The 15,650-nt window shown below is 39.3% G+C and overlaps 4 protein-coding genes across 4 annotated transcripts in view; 2 read left to right on the forward strand and 2 right to left on the reverse strand.

Annotated features, from left to right (window-relative positions):
• LOC134804822 (uncharacterized) overlaps window positions 1-15,650 on the reverse strand; it is a 470,867-nt gene that overhangs the window by 360,965 nt on the left and 94,252 nt on the right. The window lies entirely within an intron of this gene.
• The window catches only part of LOC134804792 (myotubularin-related protein 9), a 312,849-nt gene that overhangs the window by 127,206 nt on the left and 169,993 nt on the right, over window positions 1-15,650 (forward strand). The window lies entirely within an intron of this gene.
• LOC134804737 (uncharacterized) overlaps window positions 1-15,650 on the reverse strand; it is a 111,644-nt gene that overhangs the window by 49,501 nt on the left and 46,493 nt on the right. The gene's annotated exons all lie outside the window — the stretch shown is intronic.
• LOC134804817 (uncharacterized) lies at window positions 1,301-3,178 on the forward strand. The gene is made up of 2 exons (XM_063778076.1): window positions 1,301-1,366; window positions 1,841-3,178. The coding sequence occupies exons 1-2, from the start codon at window positions 1,316-1,318 to the stop codon at window positions 3,158-3,160; spliced, it is 1,371 nt and encodes a 456-aa protein (XP_063634146.1). The 5' UTR covers window positions 1,301-1,315; the 3' UTR covers window positions 3,161-3,178.

The raw sequence follows: 15,650 nt of genomic DNA on the forward strand, positions 1-15,650 counted from the left end.
CATTTATTGTGCAAAAATCAGTTTATTTGTATGAAAAGGCATAACGATTATTTCAAAAATGAATTCTTCGTCCCTAAATTATACAAAAATGATATATAACTTGCCCTAGTTGCTAAGAGCATGAAGAAATATAGCATAGATTGGACCTGGGTAGCCGAACATTTCCGCTCTTCCCTTCTTTTTGGTAGATACACGGTACGATCTCGTTGCTACCGGGCCAAATCAGCACATTATTTGGTAATAAGGGTATGCAAGGCATCTAACACGACCAGTAAAACGTCCATGAACAGAAATGGGAGACATATTTTATAAGATTTGACAGTATCCATGAAGAATCTTCAGATATATAAACGGCAATTAAGCCACCAGTATTGGGTTGCCTATAATCATATGCCCACTGCAATTAACAATGAAACTATTTTTCCGTGAATGGACTCGTAAACCCCTATCCGTTAGTATGCGATTCATTAATGAACGCACCATGGCCCAAATCGGGACACGGTTCTTTACTAAAGTGTAATAAGCATTATGAAAAATAATACTTAACTACTTAAATAAAAGTAGGTACTACATTTTCTAAAAAAAAAACAGGGCTTTACGTAGACCAGGTCAGTACTTAGGTAGAGCTATTAAACTTTTAACCGCCAGCAATTTTTGATCGAGCGTGCTCGTGTCGCCACCGACAGTAATTGTACCACGCAGAGTAAGGTTGGCATAGTTACGGGAGTTATAAATGTGCTGTAAAAACCAAATCAGATCTTTGTCTTATTTATCAGACTGTGGCGAAATGAGCTGGATATGTAATGTCTTATATATCAGACTCCAGAGTCTGATATAACCGCCAGCGGTTAAAGGGTTGAGCGGTGCACTAGTGAAGAAAGCGGTTATAAACTAGACTATTTCTGACACCTCCAACTGAAGTAATATGAATAGAAGAATTACCATAAGTGTATACCACACACACACAAACATTGATACAGTCATGTTAACGGTGTCTCATTTATGAATAAAACTTTTTTTTCACTTTCTTTTTTTTTTAACTCGTTATTACTATTTTCTTTTACAGTAATTCGATACCTGTTATTGAGCTGGTAAATATATTGCCACACGATTGTTGCATTATGTTAATTATTAAGCGATTTCATAATTATTACATTAATTCCTTGTCGCTTTGAAACGTGACGGAAAGATAGAATCAGAGCAGAGGAGATGATAAAGAATGATGTGAGGTTGTGTCAGATGTGCAGCTGCGATAGGTGAGCGACGTCCGTGCATATAAAGTATCAGCGGCGGCCGCACCCGGCAGTCCGCAGCCATGGCGCCACTCCGCCTGCTCGCCGCCGCGCTGCTCGCCGTGCAGCTCCAGGTGGGTCGTGTCTTCACACCAACTATTCTACCGGTATACGTCCAGAATACGTTCTTGAATGTCAAGGAAATTCAGGACACAATGGCCTACGTATAGATTTCGTATTTGTAATACAAAAATCTAATTTATTCAATTCGTGTTGAGGGGTAGTTAGGCATTCCGGACGTATACGGCTGGCCGAAATGGAACTTGAACTTTCGTTTATTATAATTTGTTCATAGAAATATATTAAACTCCACGTGTTTATAAGCTAACTTTGCACCGACTTGAATAGAACAAAGTAAGAAAGAGTGCCATTATAAACATCATATTATCATAGAAATGTGTACATTAATGGTGACATTAGCACACATTGTCATTGCAAATGGCACGCAGTGTTAGCTTGGTGCGACTCTAAAACTGACTACGCTGGTGGCACTTTATGTAAGTATATATAAATATACCTACCATTAATCTGTCTTTGTTTATTTTCAGTTAAATTATGGACAGCAAATTAACGAAGGAAACAATTTGGTAGCCGTAGCGTCGCACAAGTTGGCAGCCATAAAACAACAATCTCAGAAACAAAATCTTACCGACTCGGAGCAAACGACAGACTCTGAAGACAATTTAGAAGTGACGACTGACAAAGATTTAGAACCAGTCAATTTAAACACCAGCGCCATATATCCTGGTAGCGGCACGATAACGAGCATTACGTTTGTGAGAAATCCGGCGTATGTCGGACCGTTGCCTACATTTTCAATAATTAATAGTGAAAATGCATCTGATCCAATTGTTGGGACTCTCAGCCATGACACTGCGCACTTGACCAGTTCTTCACCAAACAATGACCTATCGTACACTGCTGTAAGTCAAATGGCCAGCCAACAGACAGATGATAAAGTTGGGTTTATGGCAAAGTCACCCCTTTTCATTAGTTTTGCGCCACGGTGTTCCGGTGCCGTGTCTTCACAATCTCCATATGTTATTAATACTTGTCCGCCGCAGTCCTCCTCAGCCACGCCGCAACCTTGCCCTCCGCCGAAACAACAAGTGCCCCAAATATTATCTTCCGGTCAATTGCAGCCATCGAGTGCACAAAATCCAACTAACATGAGGTTACGGTTCATTCCAGCTCCAGCTGCAGTACAGGGCACAGGGTCAGTAAAGAGCACTGTGCCCGTATCGCCTCAAGTACCAATACAGAGTACAATACCAATACAAAATACAATGCCGATACAGAATACAGTACCAATACCAAGAGCAGTCCCAATGCAGAGTACACTCCCAATACAGAACGGAATACCTATAGAAAGTACTATACCAATACATAGTGCCATACCAATACAGAGGACAGTATCAAATGCACCAATTCAAAACCCAATAGCTAATATCGTTCAAAATCCAAATTTGGGTCTCTTGCTTACACATATTTTATCACAAAATCCTGTCAAGCAAGAATATTCATCGCCCACAAATATTAAATATATAACCGAAAACCAAAAACCTAGTAAACAAACTGCCGTCAAAACTTTGCTACCGCTTCTTGTACAACTTCTAACAGAAAAAAATAATAATTGTTGCGAATGTAAAAATAAAAAAGAAATATCTCATACGTACAGCAGGTATAAACCTGGATTAAAAAAAAGGTTTGACAAATTCGAGGTCGATTTTGGTCGGTCTGATGTAAATCACTATCATCGCGTTGAAGAAAGTAAGAGAATAAAAAAACCTTTCGATGATAGTCTGGAAGAAGATTACAGCGATGAAACCTCGGATTACACTGCCGAAGAATATGATGATGAAGACTGATTAGAAATAATTCGTATTTTTTATTATAAATGTGTTTTATACTTACATGACAAATAATAATTATGTTTTTTATGGATATCTGATTTTCTGTCCTCAAGTCCTCATATACTTACCTAATTATCTATTAGCCTTTTACCTATTTTTATAGTTAGCCTATTTTTGTGTCCCACTGTTGGACACAAAAATAGGCTAACTTTCCCGCCAATCAGGATAAAATGTGTCCAAGTCGGTCCCACCATCTCCTATTCGGTCTACCTGAACCCCGGCCTGCACCATCGATGATGTTCCGTGACCGTGAGTCCCACTCGGTTAGGTAACTGGGCCATAACCACCTTTCATTTCAGGGTGCATGCGGCAGAATGTCCCGTCCATTTTACCTACTAATAGATTTATTTGAAATCAACCACAAATGAGACGTTTTTGCTGTAACATTCGAGTATGCATGAGAATTGTTATGTACGAGTATGGACTTCATACGTACCGACATATAAGAAGATAAGTAGTTAAAATTGTTCTCCTACCAAAAACATAAATGTGATAGAATGCTAAGTTCATTAACTGGAAATCAAGTTCTTTCAACGCCCCAAGGCCACAGCTCCTGTTATACATAACGTTCTTCAACTGCTTTATTTCGAAACACTTAAAATTAAGTACCCTAGAAGTTTCGTACATTTCTTAATAAATAACTAATTTTGAGTTCCGAATTGCCTATTCGCACGTGTATCGTACAACAGTTTTACAGTACATTATGGCCCTTTATAATTACATACACACGTATACTGTATAGTAAATTTAGCACCATATGTAGGTACTGTAATAGATTACTGAGTACATAATTCTTTGAGAAATGTATTTTTTATTAACTAATGTCCCTTTTATCCATAATCGGTTTCTGCAATGTCGATCGTGGGCTAAGAGTTTCACATGTTTTGTTAATGTTGTTATGCAGCGGCCGGCACTACGTGCTCGGAACGGGCCGAATAATGCCGCCGCCCTGGAGTCCGCGCAATCCGATACTTACATAATACATACTTGACCATATGTAATATTTTGTTGATAACGATCATAATAATTCACTATAAAATATTAAATGATAACTAATTACGGGAAAGTTAATACATATAAGGAATTCTACACAATTAGTGGGGAAGGGAGTGCAGTTAGTTTGCGCTTTGGTCCCAGGTAATGCCGCTAGTTACGATTGTTTCTTAGATCATACTTAATTAATCTGATGCCCTAGCAATGAGATTAACTTTTGGCAACCCTCTAAAAAGGAAAGGGGGAAAGGTGAACCACCTTTAAAAAGATAAGAAAAGTACATCAAGTTGAATAACAGTATAATTTTTTGTTACAGTTTGAGTAGACTGCTAAAATGATACTATAATTATTCAAATTGATGTATTTCTCTTATTTTTCAATCTTCAACCTAGCGTTTTCCCGGCCTAGCGCCAGGGTCCGCTTTCCTGCTCAGTCTTCTCCACTTTGCCCGGTCTTCGGCATCCTCAGGTGTGAGATTGTTCTCTTGCATGTCTGCTGTCACGACGTCCAGCCAGCGCTTCTTAGGCCTACCGCGGCCGCGTGATCTAGGGCGTTGGACAGTGAGATTGAGGCATCTATTTCCGACGTAGTCTACCGGTCTGCGGCGTATATGGCCATACCATCGGAGGCGACTTTCCTGCAGCTTATCCGCTACGTCACGGATTCCAAGGCTGCCACGGATGTGTTCGTTATGTATGCGATCTAGTCGCGTAACGCCACACATCCACCGCAACATCTTCGTCTCCGTGACGTGAAGCTGCTGGACATGCCTTCCGAGGACAGGCCAGGTCTCGCTACCATATAGTAGGACTGGTCGGATGATGCTCTTGTACACAAGGCCCTTTAGCTTCAAAGGTATTTTGGAATAATCCATTCAGTAGTTTATCTTCTAGTTAATGTGCTAGACCAAGTAGTGGAAATGCTAGACTTTGTTAGGTATATATTTGTAACCTACTCACAAAGTCATTTCATTTGTTACCCCACATGGTATGTTTAATTATTATACACGGTGTCTAAAAAATAACTGAACTCCCGTTGCCAGGGAGGTTTTCGGGTTATACTGAGCAACTTTTACTATAGGACCAACCACGAAATCGCGAAAAAAAATTTACCCTTCCATAGAAAATGGACCAGCCAAAATGTATGAAACAGCCAAATTTTTTTTTCGCGATTTCTGGATTGGTCCCATAGCAAAACTTGCCTCCCCCTTGGACCTCCATACGTGCCGGTTGGAAGCGACCCGCATCCAGCGTCTTCGTCAACGTGTGTAAGATTATCTTATAATATTTATTAATTTCTTTCAGGTAAACGGAAACTGGAAACTGAAACTAGACAGATAGGAAATGCCGCCAGCATCCTTGGTACAGTGCCTCAAGGGCCTATTTTAGATTTAAGCTAGTTATTCATTTCGTTTAGTAGTACCACTGTATATATATTGTATGTAAATAAATGTTAAAAAAAAAAAAAAAAACTAGACAGATCGAACTGGAGTTACTGGAGCTACAGAAGGAGTTTGTCAAAACTCAGCTGCGAGAGGAACGGGATCGAGCGGAGCATAACCGTGCTGAGAGCCATGGAGACGGAGGATGCAAAACAAAAGTATATACACAATGAAAAGCTTAGAGAGATGGAGATGGAGGAAATGAAAAGGAGAAACGAAATGTAATGAAAAAATGAGGCATTTTCAATTAAAATAATAATAATAATTTTTCAAGTTTGTTTTAATGGGCTGGGCCATGGGCTGATTTAGACGGCGCGAACTCGCATGCGATTTTAGTTACGTTGCGGACTGTTGGTTACGTCCAATTCAACCGACCGATCAAAAACCGCAATGTAATGAAACTCGCATACGAGTTCTCGCATCGTCTAAATGAGCCCTAAAAGAAAAAAGTTAAAATTGTTTATTCCTCATAACAGCACTTCTGACGGGCTAGCATGAGTTGCGTTCTCGCGCGCGGGTTTAAGTACTCGCGCGCGAGAACGCAACTCGCTACGTTACTGCGATTAATGGCTACCAACCTAACAAAATCAATATTAATACAGTATCTTCAAACTATGTAAGTGTATTGCTGTCAACTTACAAATTATTCATTAGGTTGTATAGTAGAAACAATTGCTTCATAAGTCAGAAACGCGCATGTGACACCCTTAATGTAGCAACATCCATATAGTACGAACTGTACGAAGACCGCTAAGCGTTGCTTGTTAGTCTCCATAGCCTTACTGCGGCCAAAATCGAGAAAAAAACTGTCCAATAATTGAATTTAGCAAGAAACAAGTTACGAGGAGGTGAGGGAGTGAGTGAGGAAGTTAGGAGGAAGTGAGTTACGAGGTGTCACTAACGAGCCGGGCCGGGCGGTACGGGCGCGTAAGAATGTATGCTCGTATCTTATCTTATCTATATATGTTTGGTTTGTTTACCATATGATTCTACTCATTCTACTAGTTTAGTATTATTTTTGTTGACTCATATAAAATTGTTATTAAAAATACAAGTGCAGAAAAGAGGAAATTCGAAACGAGTGGCGATGTTTTAAATCAACACGAGTTGCGAATTACCTATTCGCACGTGTATCGTACAACGTTTTACAGTACATATGGCCCATAAACTTATGACATACGCACGGAAAAAGTAGGACCATAATTATGTACTGTAAAATATTGTATGCAACGTTGTATCAGTAGGTCAAAAAATGCTCGTGGCGTATAACCCACACCAATCGCCTTTTTTGACCCTTCTTATGCAACGGTTGCATAAAATACTATTACATTGTAAGAGTGTTAAGTCGCCTTAGTATAATAAGTAATAAGATAATCCAAAATATGTTATTCGACTAAACAAATATTATAGTGTACAATATAAATAACAATTGAGTTCGATAACTCACCTAGTGTACAGTCGTGTGATGAAGCAGGACTGTGCGTCAAAATGTCCTGCGCTTGCTCAAACATTAGCTGTTGCTGGCACATATCCACGTGCAATCATATCTTTCACAAAAACATTACGTGCTCGTACCCACCCAAGACCTAGTTACAAAATTACCCAGTAACCGATTTTGCTTTTGAAATCACTTGTATATATACTAGTGTGAGGGCTTACTAGGCCAAACCCAATATCAAAATGGTGTCACTCAAAATACACTTATTAGCGACGATTATGTTCATATCTAAGGTAGCTAGTCTTTCATAATTAAATTACACTTTAAAGTACCTATGCTTTACGATGGGTACCTCATATTCATGTTATTAATTTCGATAATAAGAACTCACAGAGAGGGATATATGGTTAAGCAAAAATACGATTAATCTTTCAGGCTTACAGTCAAGTTGCCACCGGTACGTGCCCACAGCGATACGGATCGGCGACGCCTTCCATCGTTCCCGGCGGCCAGTTCATCGTGCCTGCCATCATCAAACCCATCCTGCCATCGTGCCAAGCCGCCGAGCCCGTGCCCTGCGCGCCTAAGAAGCAAACGCCGGCTGCCTGTAGCGCGCCCGTGGCCTGTGCCGACGAAGATGATGACAGTGAACTGGACAAACTCCTGTACCTCCTCATCAGTAACATAATCGAGAGCAAAAAAGGCTCAGGTAAAAAGCTGAGCAATCCTAGTAGCATTGTTGAGAGCAGCGCATGCCCGAGTGTCGGGTACGACGCGTACGCATGTAGCTACGCCGATGACTACGACTACTGTTCGTATCCCGCCTCCGCCGTCTACAGCTCGGGCAGCAACAGCGGGGGGAGCGATGGATCTTGTCCCGAGATATGTGTGTATGTCAAACAGGTTCCATCAGCCAGCACTGATTGTTAAATAAGTTTAAAGTAGTAGAAACTAATTAAATACATGTATTTTATTAATGAATCTAGCAAATCTTTTAATTTACCGCCTAATAATAAATAATACTGAAATGACTATTAAGTACCTACTCGTTTACTCGACGTAGGTACCTTACCTAGTAATAAATGGTTAAAAGTCTTTAGAGTTTTGTAGGTAACCACGAGTAGGTATGCATTGCATATTGCTAAAAACTTAGTGGTATTGAAGATATAATGTCTGTTATATGATGACAGTTAATCGGTTTATCGGGAAAGTGGGAATTATATTTACAAAAGATTTCATAGAAATATTCACGCAATGTATAGAAATATTCACGCAATTTTCATTATATTTTATTTCTTTTCATTTAGGGTTTGTAGATGTACGATTGTGATCTTGGCTAGGGTTTAGTTTAGCGGCTCAAAACGTCACACACGTCTGGCATATATTTTTACTATGAATATTGTTACTCTCTTAATGTTATACGGTACGTCGCTCAGACACAGTCATGAAAGGAAGAGATACGTTCCTTAAGCTCTACCGACTTTCTGTAAGTGAATTATATGTACAAATGCTAGAGTTAGAAGCGACGAAGACCATATTATATGGTCGTCTCTACATGGACCGTTCACTGACGAAGTCTTTTTAGGGTTCCGTACCTCAAAAGGAAAAAACGGACCCCATATAGGATAACTCGTGCGTCTGTCTGTCTGTCCATCTGTCACAGCCTATTTTCTCGGAAACTATTGGATCATTTAAGTTAAAATTTGGTACACATATGTAAATTAGGTAGTGACCCAAAGATGGACATGTAATGTAAACAAATTAAGGTCAATGTGGCGAAGTCCGGCATACTTTATATTTTTTTGACTTTGGAGTGATCTAGTTCCGTTAATTATTCACCTATGTTACTGCTTGTAATCGCACACGATGAAGAATTTAATAATTAATAGTTTAGCCTTAGTGACAGATCATTTCAAGCACAAATTAAGCAAAAACAATGGCATTTTTAAAAATTCGGCGAGTAGACGGACTTCCCGTGCAGTTTAAGGGAAGTCCGTCTAGTTATGATATCAGCCAATATATGGGTGCGTATATGTTCGTAGTCAAATTCCTAAAAAGAACGGATCAAGACAATGAAAAGTGTATTTTAAACTTGTTAATATACGGTTCAGATTCGAAATAAACACCATTTTTCTAAAACAAAGGCAAGTCTATACTACCAAAATGGGGTGGTAAACCTTTTTTGCAAATAATTAAACATAATTATTTTTTTGATTTCCGAAATAAAAGATCAATAGTAATTTTAAAATGAATTTTAATCGTTTCTTTTAATATACTGAGATAAAAATTTAATAAAGTAACATCATGATTTAGATTTAGATTTAGATTTATTTATTTCATAATATGAAATTACAATATAAATTATTTTACACTAATCTATACGAATTTATATTATGATCGTCAAGTAGGAAAATAAGAATTTATTATAATTATACAAATGTCAAGCAATAAGTATGTGCAAGCATTATTCATTCTCTCAAATTTTAAATCCATTGCCTGTGTTGTGGCATGTCAACACCATGATGCACTGCGCAGTCGCGGAATAGACCAAGCATTCAAATGGACCAATGAGAGCAGTCTTGGTTCTCGGTTGAAAAGATGTCGGGTTATGAAAGTTTTCCTCGGTTCATAAAACTATAATTTACATAGAATTGTGTGATAAGTGAACTCGTTTGACGATAAAAGGATTTGTAAGATAACTTTAAGTGTGTGTGCATAAAGATCTACGCTGGGCCCGGTCGAAACATTGAAATTTGTGTGTAAATCAACCAGTGCATATAGCCGCCGTTGCCAGACTCATCAAAGAGGTATGTGGATTCATTTTTTGGTGGTTTGTGTAATGCTAGTACAATAAAACGTTTAACCTATGGTTTACAGTTAGTAACTATAACATCGAAGGCAAAATACGTAACATAATTTGGTCCTTCGAACCGGATCATTGACCTTTTATTCGCGGCGCGGTTGATGTAAATAAATACGTACCTATTTAGTGTGTTTTTTCAAAATGGCGACGCATAAAACAAATGATATTCGGTTTAATATAGAATGCGACTGGTTGCAATCATCTTTTAATATGATGAAATCTGAGATTAGTTCTAGTATTTTAGCGGCGAGATTACGAAAGTTGGAATCTCATTTCGATAGATTGACTGTGGCGTATGAGAGTTTACTTGAAAGTCTCGAGGTGGAAACCGATGGTGAAAAAATCAAGGACTATAGGGCTCGCTATAATAATGCTGAGTTGCACTATAATAATTTAGATGCAATGTCCTTGGAAAAACCGAACTTGGAGGTCGCAGCGGCCGTGCCTTCAGCACAACGCCCACGTCTTCCACAAATCCATCTTCAGCAATTTGATGGCGATATATTTACTTGGTCCGGGTTTATGAGTCTTTACACCTCGTTGGTAAAGTCCAGGACGGATATTTCAAAAACTGAAAAATTGCATTATTTAGTTTCAAACTTATGCAATGAACCGAAGTCATTAATTCAACATTTGCCTATGACAGATGCTTCGCTAGATATAGCGCTGGAAATTTTGAAGTCGCGGTATGACAATAAACGGTTGCTCGCGGATAGTCATATTTCGCGTATTTTGAATCTAATGCCTGTTAAAAAACAAAACGCATTACGGACACAAATATTGAATCCTTTGCTTGAGTCGACACGAGCCCTTAAGGCTTTGGGTTTCCCTACAGACCACTGGAGCTTCATATTACTCCATATAACTCTTACGAAGTTATCTATTGATATTAAATCTCGGTTTGAACAAATTTATGGAGGCGTGAAGAAGATTCCTACATTCGAAAACCTAGTTGAATTCCTACAAAATGAATGTCAACTTATTGACACTGCCAATACGTCAGATATAATCGCACATAAAACGGGGAAAAGCGTAAATGTTATTGAACAACGCGTAAACCATGATCATTCGATTCCTAGCTTGCGGTGCGCTTTTTGTTCTGTGTCGGGGCACGTTATAACAGATTGTTATAAGTTTAAAAATAGTACGCCCACTGATCGCAAAAATTGGGTACGAAATAATAACCGCTGTTTTCGTTGTTTTGGAAACCATTCAGCGGCAACTTGTAACCAATACATTCCTTGTGCACGATGCGGGAATATTGGACATAATTATTTAATTTGTGTGATGGAAATGAGCACACGTGACCCTGTTGAACAATATAATCGGCGTGTACGAAATGAGCGAACCACGAATGCGGCTGTACTAAGTTCTAATGCCACCGCCACGGCGGCCGACTGTACGCGTGCTTGTACTTGTATGTCCGCGCGCTCTGATGCGCCAGCGACATCTATTGACAACGCGGAATAGCAATTAGTTACGAGTAATGTTTCTTCGACGCCCGCTTTGGTTGAAAATGTGATTTTACCAACTGTTATCGTTAGTGTATTATCAAAAAATGCAGAATTTATTAAGACTCGGGCTCTTTTAGATTTAGGTTCTCAAACTACAGTAGTGCGGAGCGATTTTGTTGAAACTTTAGGGCTAAAGAAACATTACTCTTTTACCTCGCTATCGGGTGTCGGTGACAAAGCTAGTAATAGTAAGCATATAGTGACTCTTACTTTTCGGTCGGAACGTAAGGAAAACGTTATTTTATCGGTAAATGCGGTGGTTTTACGGTCGCCAACGGCGTACATTGTTACTCGGCTCGGTTTATCTAATGAATATTTTTCGGATTTCGGTTATGAACACATGTCTAGGGTGGACATTATATTCGGTTGTGACATACTCGGTGAAATAATTGAAGGAAATAAAATCATTATTCGGAAGGGTGGTCCATATGCTATTGATACAATATTTGATTTGGCGGTTTTCGGTCCATTGCGTGGTATTAATCGGGAGATACCACGTAGTGTGGAATATTTTTCGGGTGTTTCTTTGATCGACACGGTCGAGCGGTTTTGGAAAACGGAAGAGCCTCCTAAGGTCTCTATAAAAGATCCTATGGATGTGAATTGTGAGAATTTGTTTGCAACTACAGTCACTCGGGGGACTGATGGTAAATATGTTGTTCGTTTACCGTTAATACCTAATCATGCGGAGTTAGGTGACTCAAAACCAAATGCGATTCGTCGGTTTATAGCTGTAGAAAAGCGTATGAAATCGCAGCCGATTTTCAAAGAAAAGTATAAACAATTTATGGACGAATATCTAGAACTTGGTCATATGAAACTTTCACACTTTGATGTGGACTCTGGGCAGGAATATTTCATTTTGCCTCATCATGGAATTTTCAAGAAATCTGGGGACACTGAAAAGATTCGTGTTGTTTTTGATGGAAGTGCGAAAACAACAACTGGTGTTAGTTTAAATGATTGTTTACATTCAGGGGAAAAATTGCAAAATGACATAACTACAATAATTTTAAATTTTCGGCTGCCCTTGATTGTTTTTACTACCACTGATGTAAAAATGATGTTTCGAATGACATGGATTCATCCTGAAGATCGAAGATACCAGCTAATTCTTTGGAGACGGAACGAAACGGAGCCTGTTCAATTTTTTGAACTAACTACTAATACCTACGGGCTAAAGTCAAGTCCTTTCGTATCGATTAGATGTCTTCACCAGCTGGCTGCAGACGAAAAGGAGCGGTTTCCGAATGCTGCCAGGCTTCTATTAGCTAATACATATGTAGACGATATAAACGGAGGGGCGGACTCCATTCAGGAAGCTGAAATGCTTATGAATGAGCTAACCGCGATCATGCGAACTGCTGGCTATGAATTGCGAAAATGGGCATCTAACGAACCTCGCTTATTGGCTGGATTTCCCACGGATCATTGTGAAGTTCCTCGTTCTTTTGACAATGACGACAGTACTGGACTTATTAAGGTCTTAGGTATTCAATGGAATCCATCAACGGACACATTTACCTATAGAGTAAATCTACCTGACGAGCAAGCTACGCCTACTAGGCGCAGTATTCTTTCGTCGTTGGCAAAATTATTTGACCCACTCGGATGGATTAGTCCGGTAGTCTTCAGGGTGAAATTATTATTACAGGAGCTAGTGAGTAATGGAGCTAAACGAGTAGACTGGGATTCACCGGCACCTAGCCACATAGTCGACAAGTGGAATAACATTCTCTCAGACTTACTCAACTTAAAGAAACTGGTTATTCCTAGATGTTTGAAGTTAAAAAGCGAAGTGTCATACTCTTTGCACGGTTTTTGTGATGGATCGTCTGTCGGTTATGCAGCTGCGGTATACTTGCGAACAGAATGTTCTGACGGAGAAGTCACTGTTCGGCTGGTTATTGCAAAAACAAGAATTTCTCCACTTAAAACGAAATTGACGATACCACAGGCGGAATTAAGTGCCGCAACTTTGCTGGCTAAATTACTGTCTCACGTATATTTAGCACTATGTGAGCTGTCACTTACAATCACGGAAATTATCGGTTGGTGTGATAGCACGATAACTTTAGCTTGGCTGAGTATTTCACCCCATAAATTGGATGTATTTCAAGGTAATAGAGTTTCCCAGATAAATGAGCTCAATTTACCAGTTTCTTGGTTTTACATCAATAGTGATTTAAATTGTGCAGATGTTGCATCTCGTGGTTGTACAGCTGCCCAATTGCTTGACCATCCTTTGTGGTGGAGTCCAAAGTGGTTACATCGGTCTCGAGAATATTGGCCTAACCAAACCAAGCCAGATTTACCTGAGAACTTGCCAGGATTACATTCGAAATGTGTGTCTAATAGTCTAGCTTTATATGACTTTGATTTAATCGATCAGTATAGCTCGTTTGAAAAATTAGTCAACGTGACAGCGCTTTTGTTTCGATTTATGAATAACTGTCGTGGTAATAAAAATGTTAACAGAAATGTGTCTGTATCGGAACGTCGTTTCGCATTGTCTCGTTTGTTCCTGATGATTCAAAAGAAACATTTCTGTAGTCACATTGAAGATTTATCTGCTGGGAAACCTATTCGAGACTCGTTACGGAAACTTAACTTATTTGTCGACGGACAAGGTTTAATTCGAGTTGGAGGACGTCTTTGTCATTCAGAACTTCCTTATTCGGCCAGACATCCCATTTTACTTCCCGGAAAAGACAAACTCACATTTCTTTTAGTGGAACATTATCATAAAGTATATTGTCACGTAGGTGCTGACACTTTAGCTTCAATTCTAAGTCGGAATTATTGGATATTATCAATGCGATTTGTAACTAAAAATGTGACATTTAAATGCATTCCATGCTTTAAAACGGCGCCTCGACACCAACAGCCATTTATGGCAGACTTACCTGCAGATCGGGTTCGATGTTGTCGAGTATTCGAAGGAGTAGGGACGGATTTTGCAGGCCCAATCCTCATGAAGAGCAGTAGTTTAAGAAATGCCCGCATTCAAAAGTGTTATTTGTGCATCTTCGTTTGTTTGTCAACAAAGGCGGTACATTTGGAAATAGTTTCTCAACTTTCAGTCGAAGCATTTGTCGCTGCTTTTACTAGATTTGTTTCTCGAAGGGGGTTACCTTCATTGATTCGCTCTGATTGTGGTACAAATTACGTCGGGACTAACAAACATTTAAAAGAGTTATTCATTTACTTAAAGAATCACCACGGCGAGTTAGAACGTGAATTAATCAAAACCCAAATTACATGGCTGTTCAACCCTCCCAGTAGCCCAAATATGGGTGGATTGTTTGAAGCTGCAGTTAAATCCGCTAAAACACACATGTATCGTGTACTCGGTGATCAACGGCTTACGTTCGAGCAATTAACAACATTTTTTACTAAGGTCGAAGCGGTGATGAATTCAAGGCCTTTGTGTCCTCTCAGTTCGGATCCGACAGACTTGGAAGTTTTAACTCCTGGTCATTTCATCATCGGTCAACCACTGGTAGCTCTACCGGAATATCCATTTGAATTAACGAATATAGGGCGTTTGTCGCAATTTCAACAAATTCAAAAACTGACACAACATTTTTGGACTCGGTTTCGCAATGAATATCTTCATACTCTACAACAGCGTCCTAAATGGACTTTACGTACGAAATCTCCGGAAATTAATGATTTAGTCTTAATAAAGGAAGATAACTATCCACCTTTACAGTGGAAACGTGGCCGCATTATTAGATTATTGCCAGGAAAAGACGGAATCAATCGTGTAGCTGAATTGAGGGTTCAAAACGGTTCTTTACTCCGGCCTATTTCAAAACTCTGTGTATTGCCTTTGATGGATAGTTGCTAACCAAGACCTAGCTTGGTTCGGGGGGGAGAATATGTGCAAGCATTATTCATTCTCTCAAATTTTAAATCCATTGCCTGTGTTGTGGCATGGCAACACCATGATGCACTGCGCAGTCGCGGAATAGACCAAGCATTCAAATGGACCAATGAGAGCAGTCTTGGTTCTCGGTTGAAAAGATGTCGGGTTATGAAAGTTTTCCTCGGTTCATAAAACTATAATTTACATAGAATTGTGTGATAAGTGAACTCGTTTGACGATAAAAGGATTTGTAAGATAACTTTAAGTGTGTGTGCATAAAGATCTACGCTGGGCCCGGTCGAAACATTGAAATTTGTGTGTAAAT

Source organism: Cydia splendana, chromosome Z (assembly GCF_910591565.1).
Source record: "Cydia splendana chromosome Z, ilCydSple1.2, whole genome shotgun sequence".
Lineage (NCBI taxonomy): Eukaryota > Metazoa > Arthropoda > Insecta > Lepidoptera > Tortricidae > Cydia > Cydia splendana.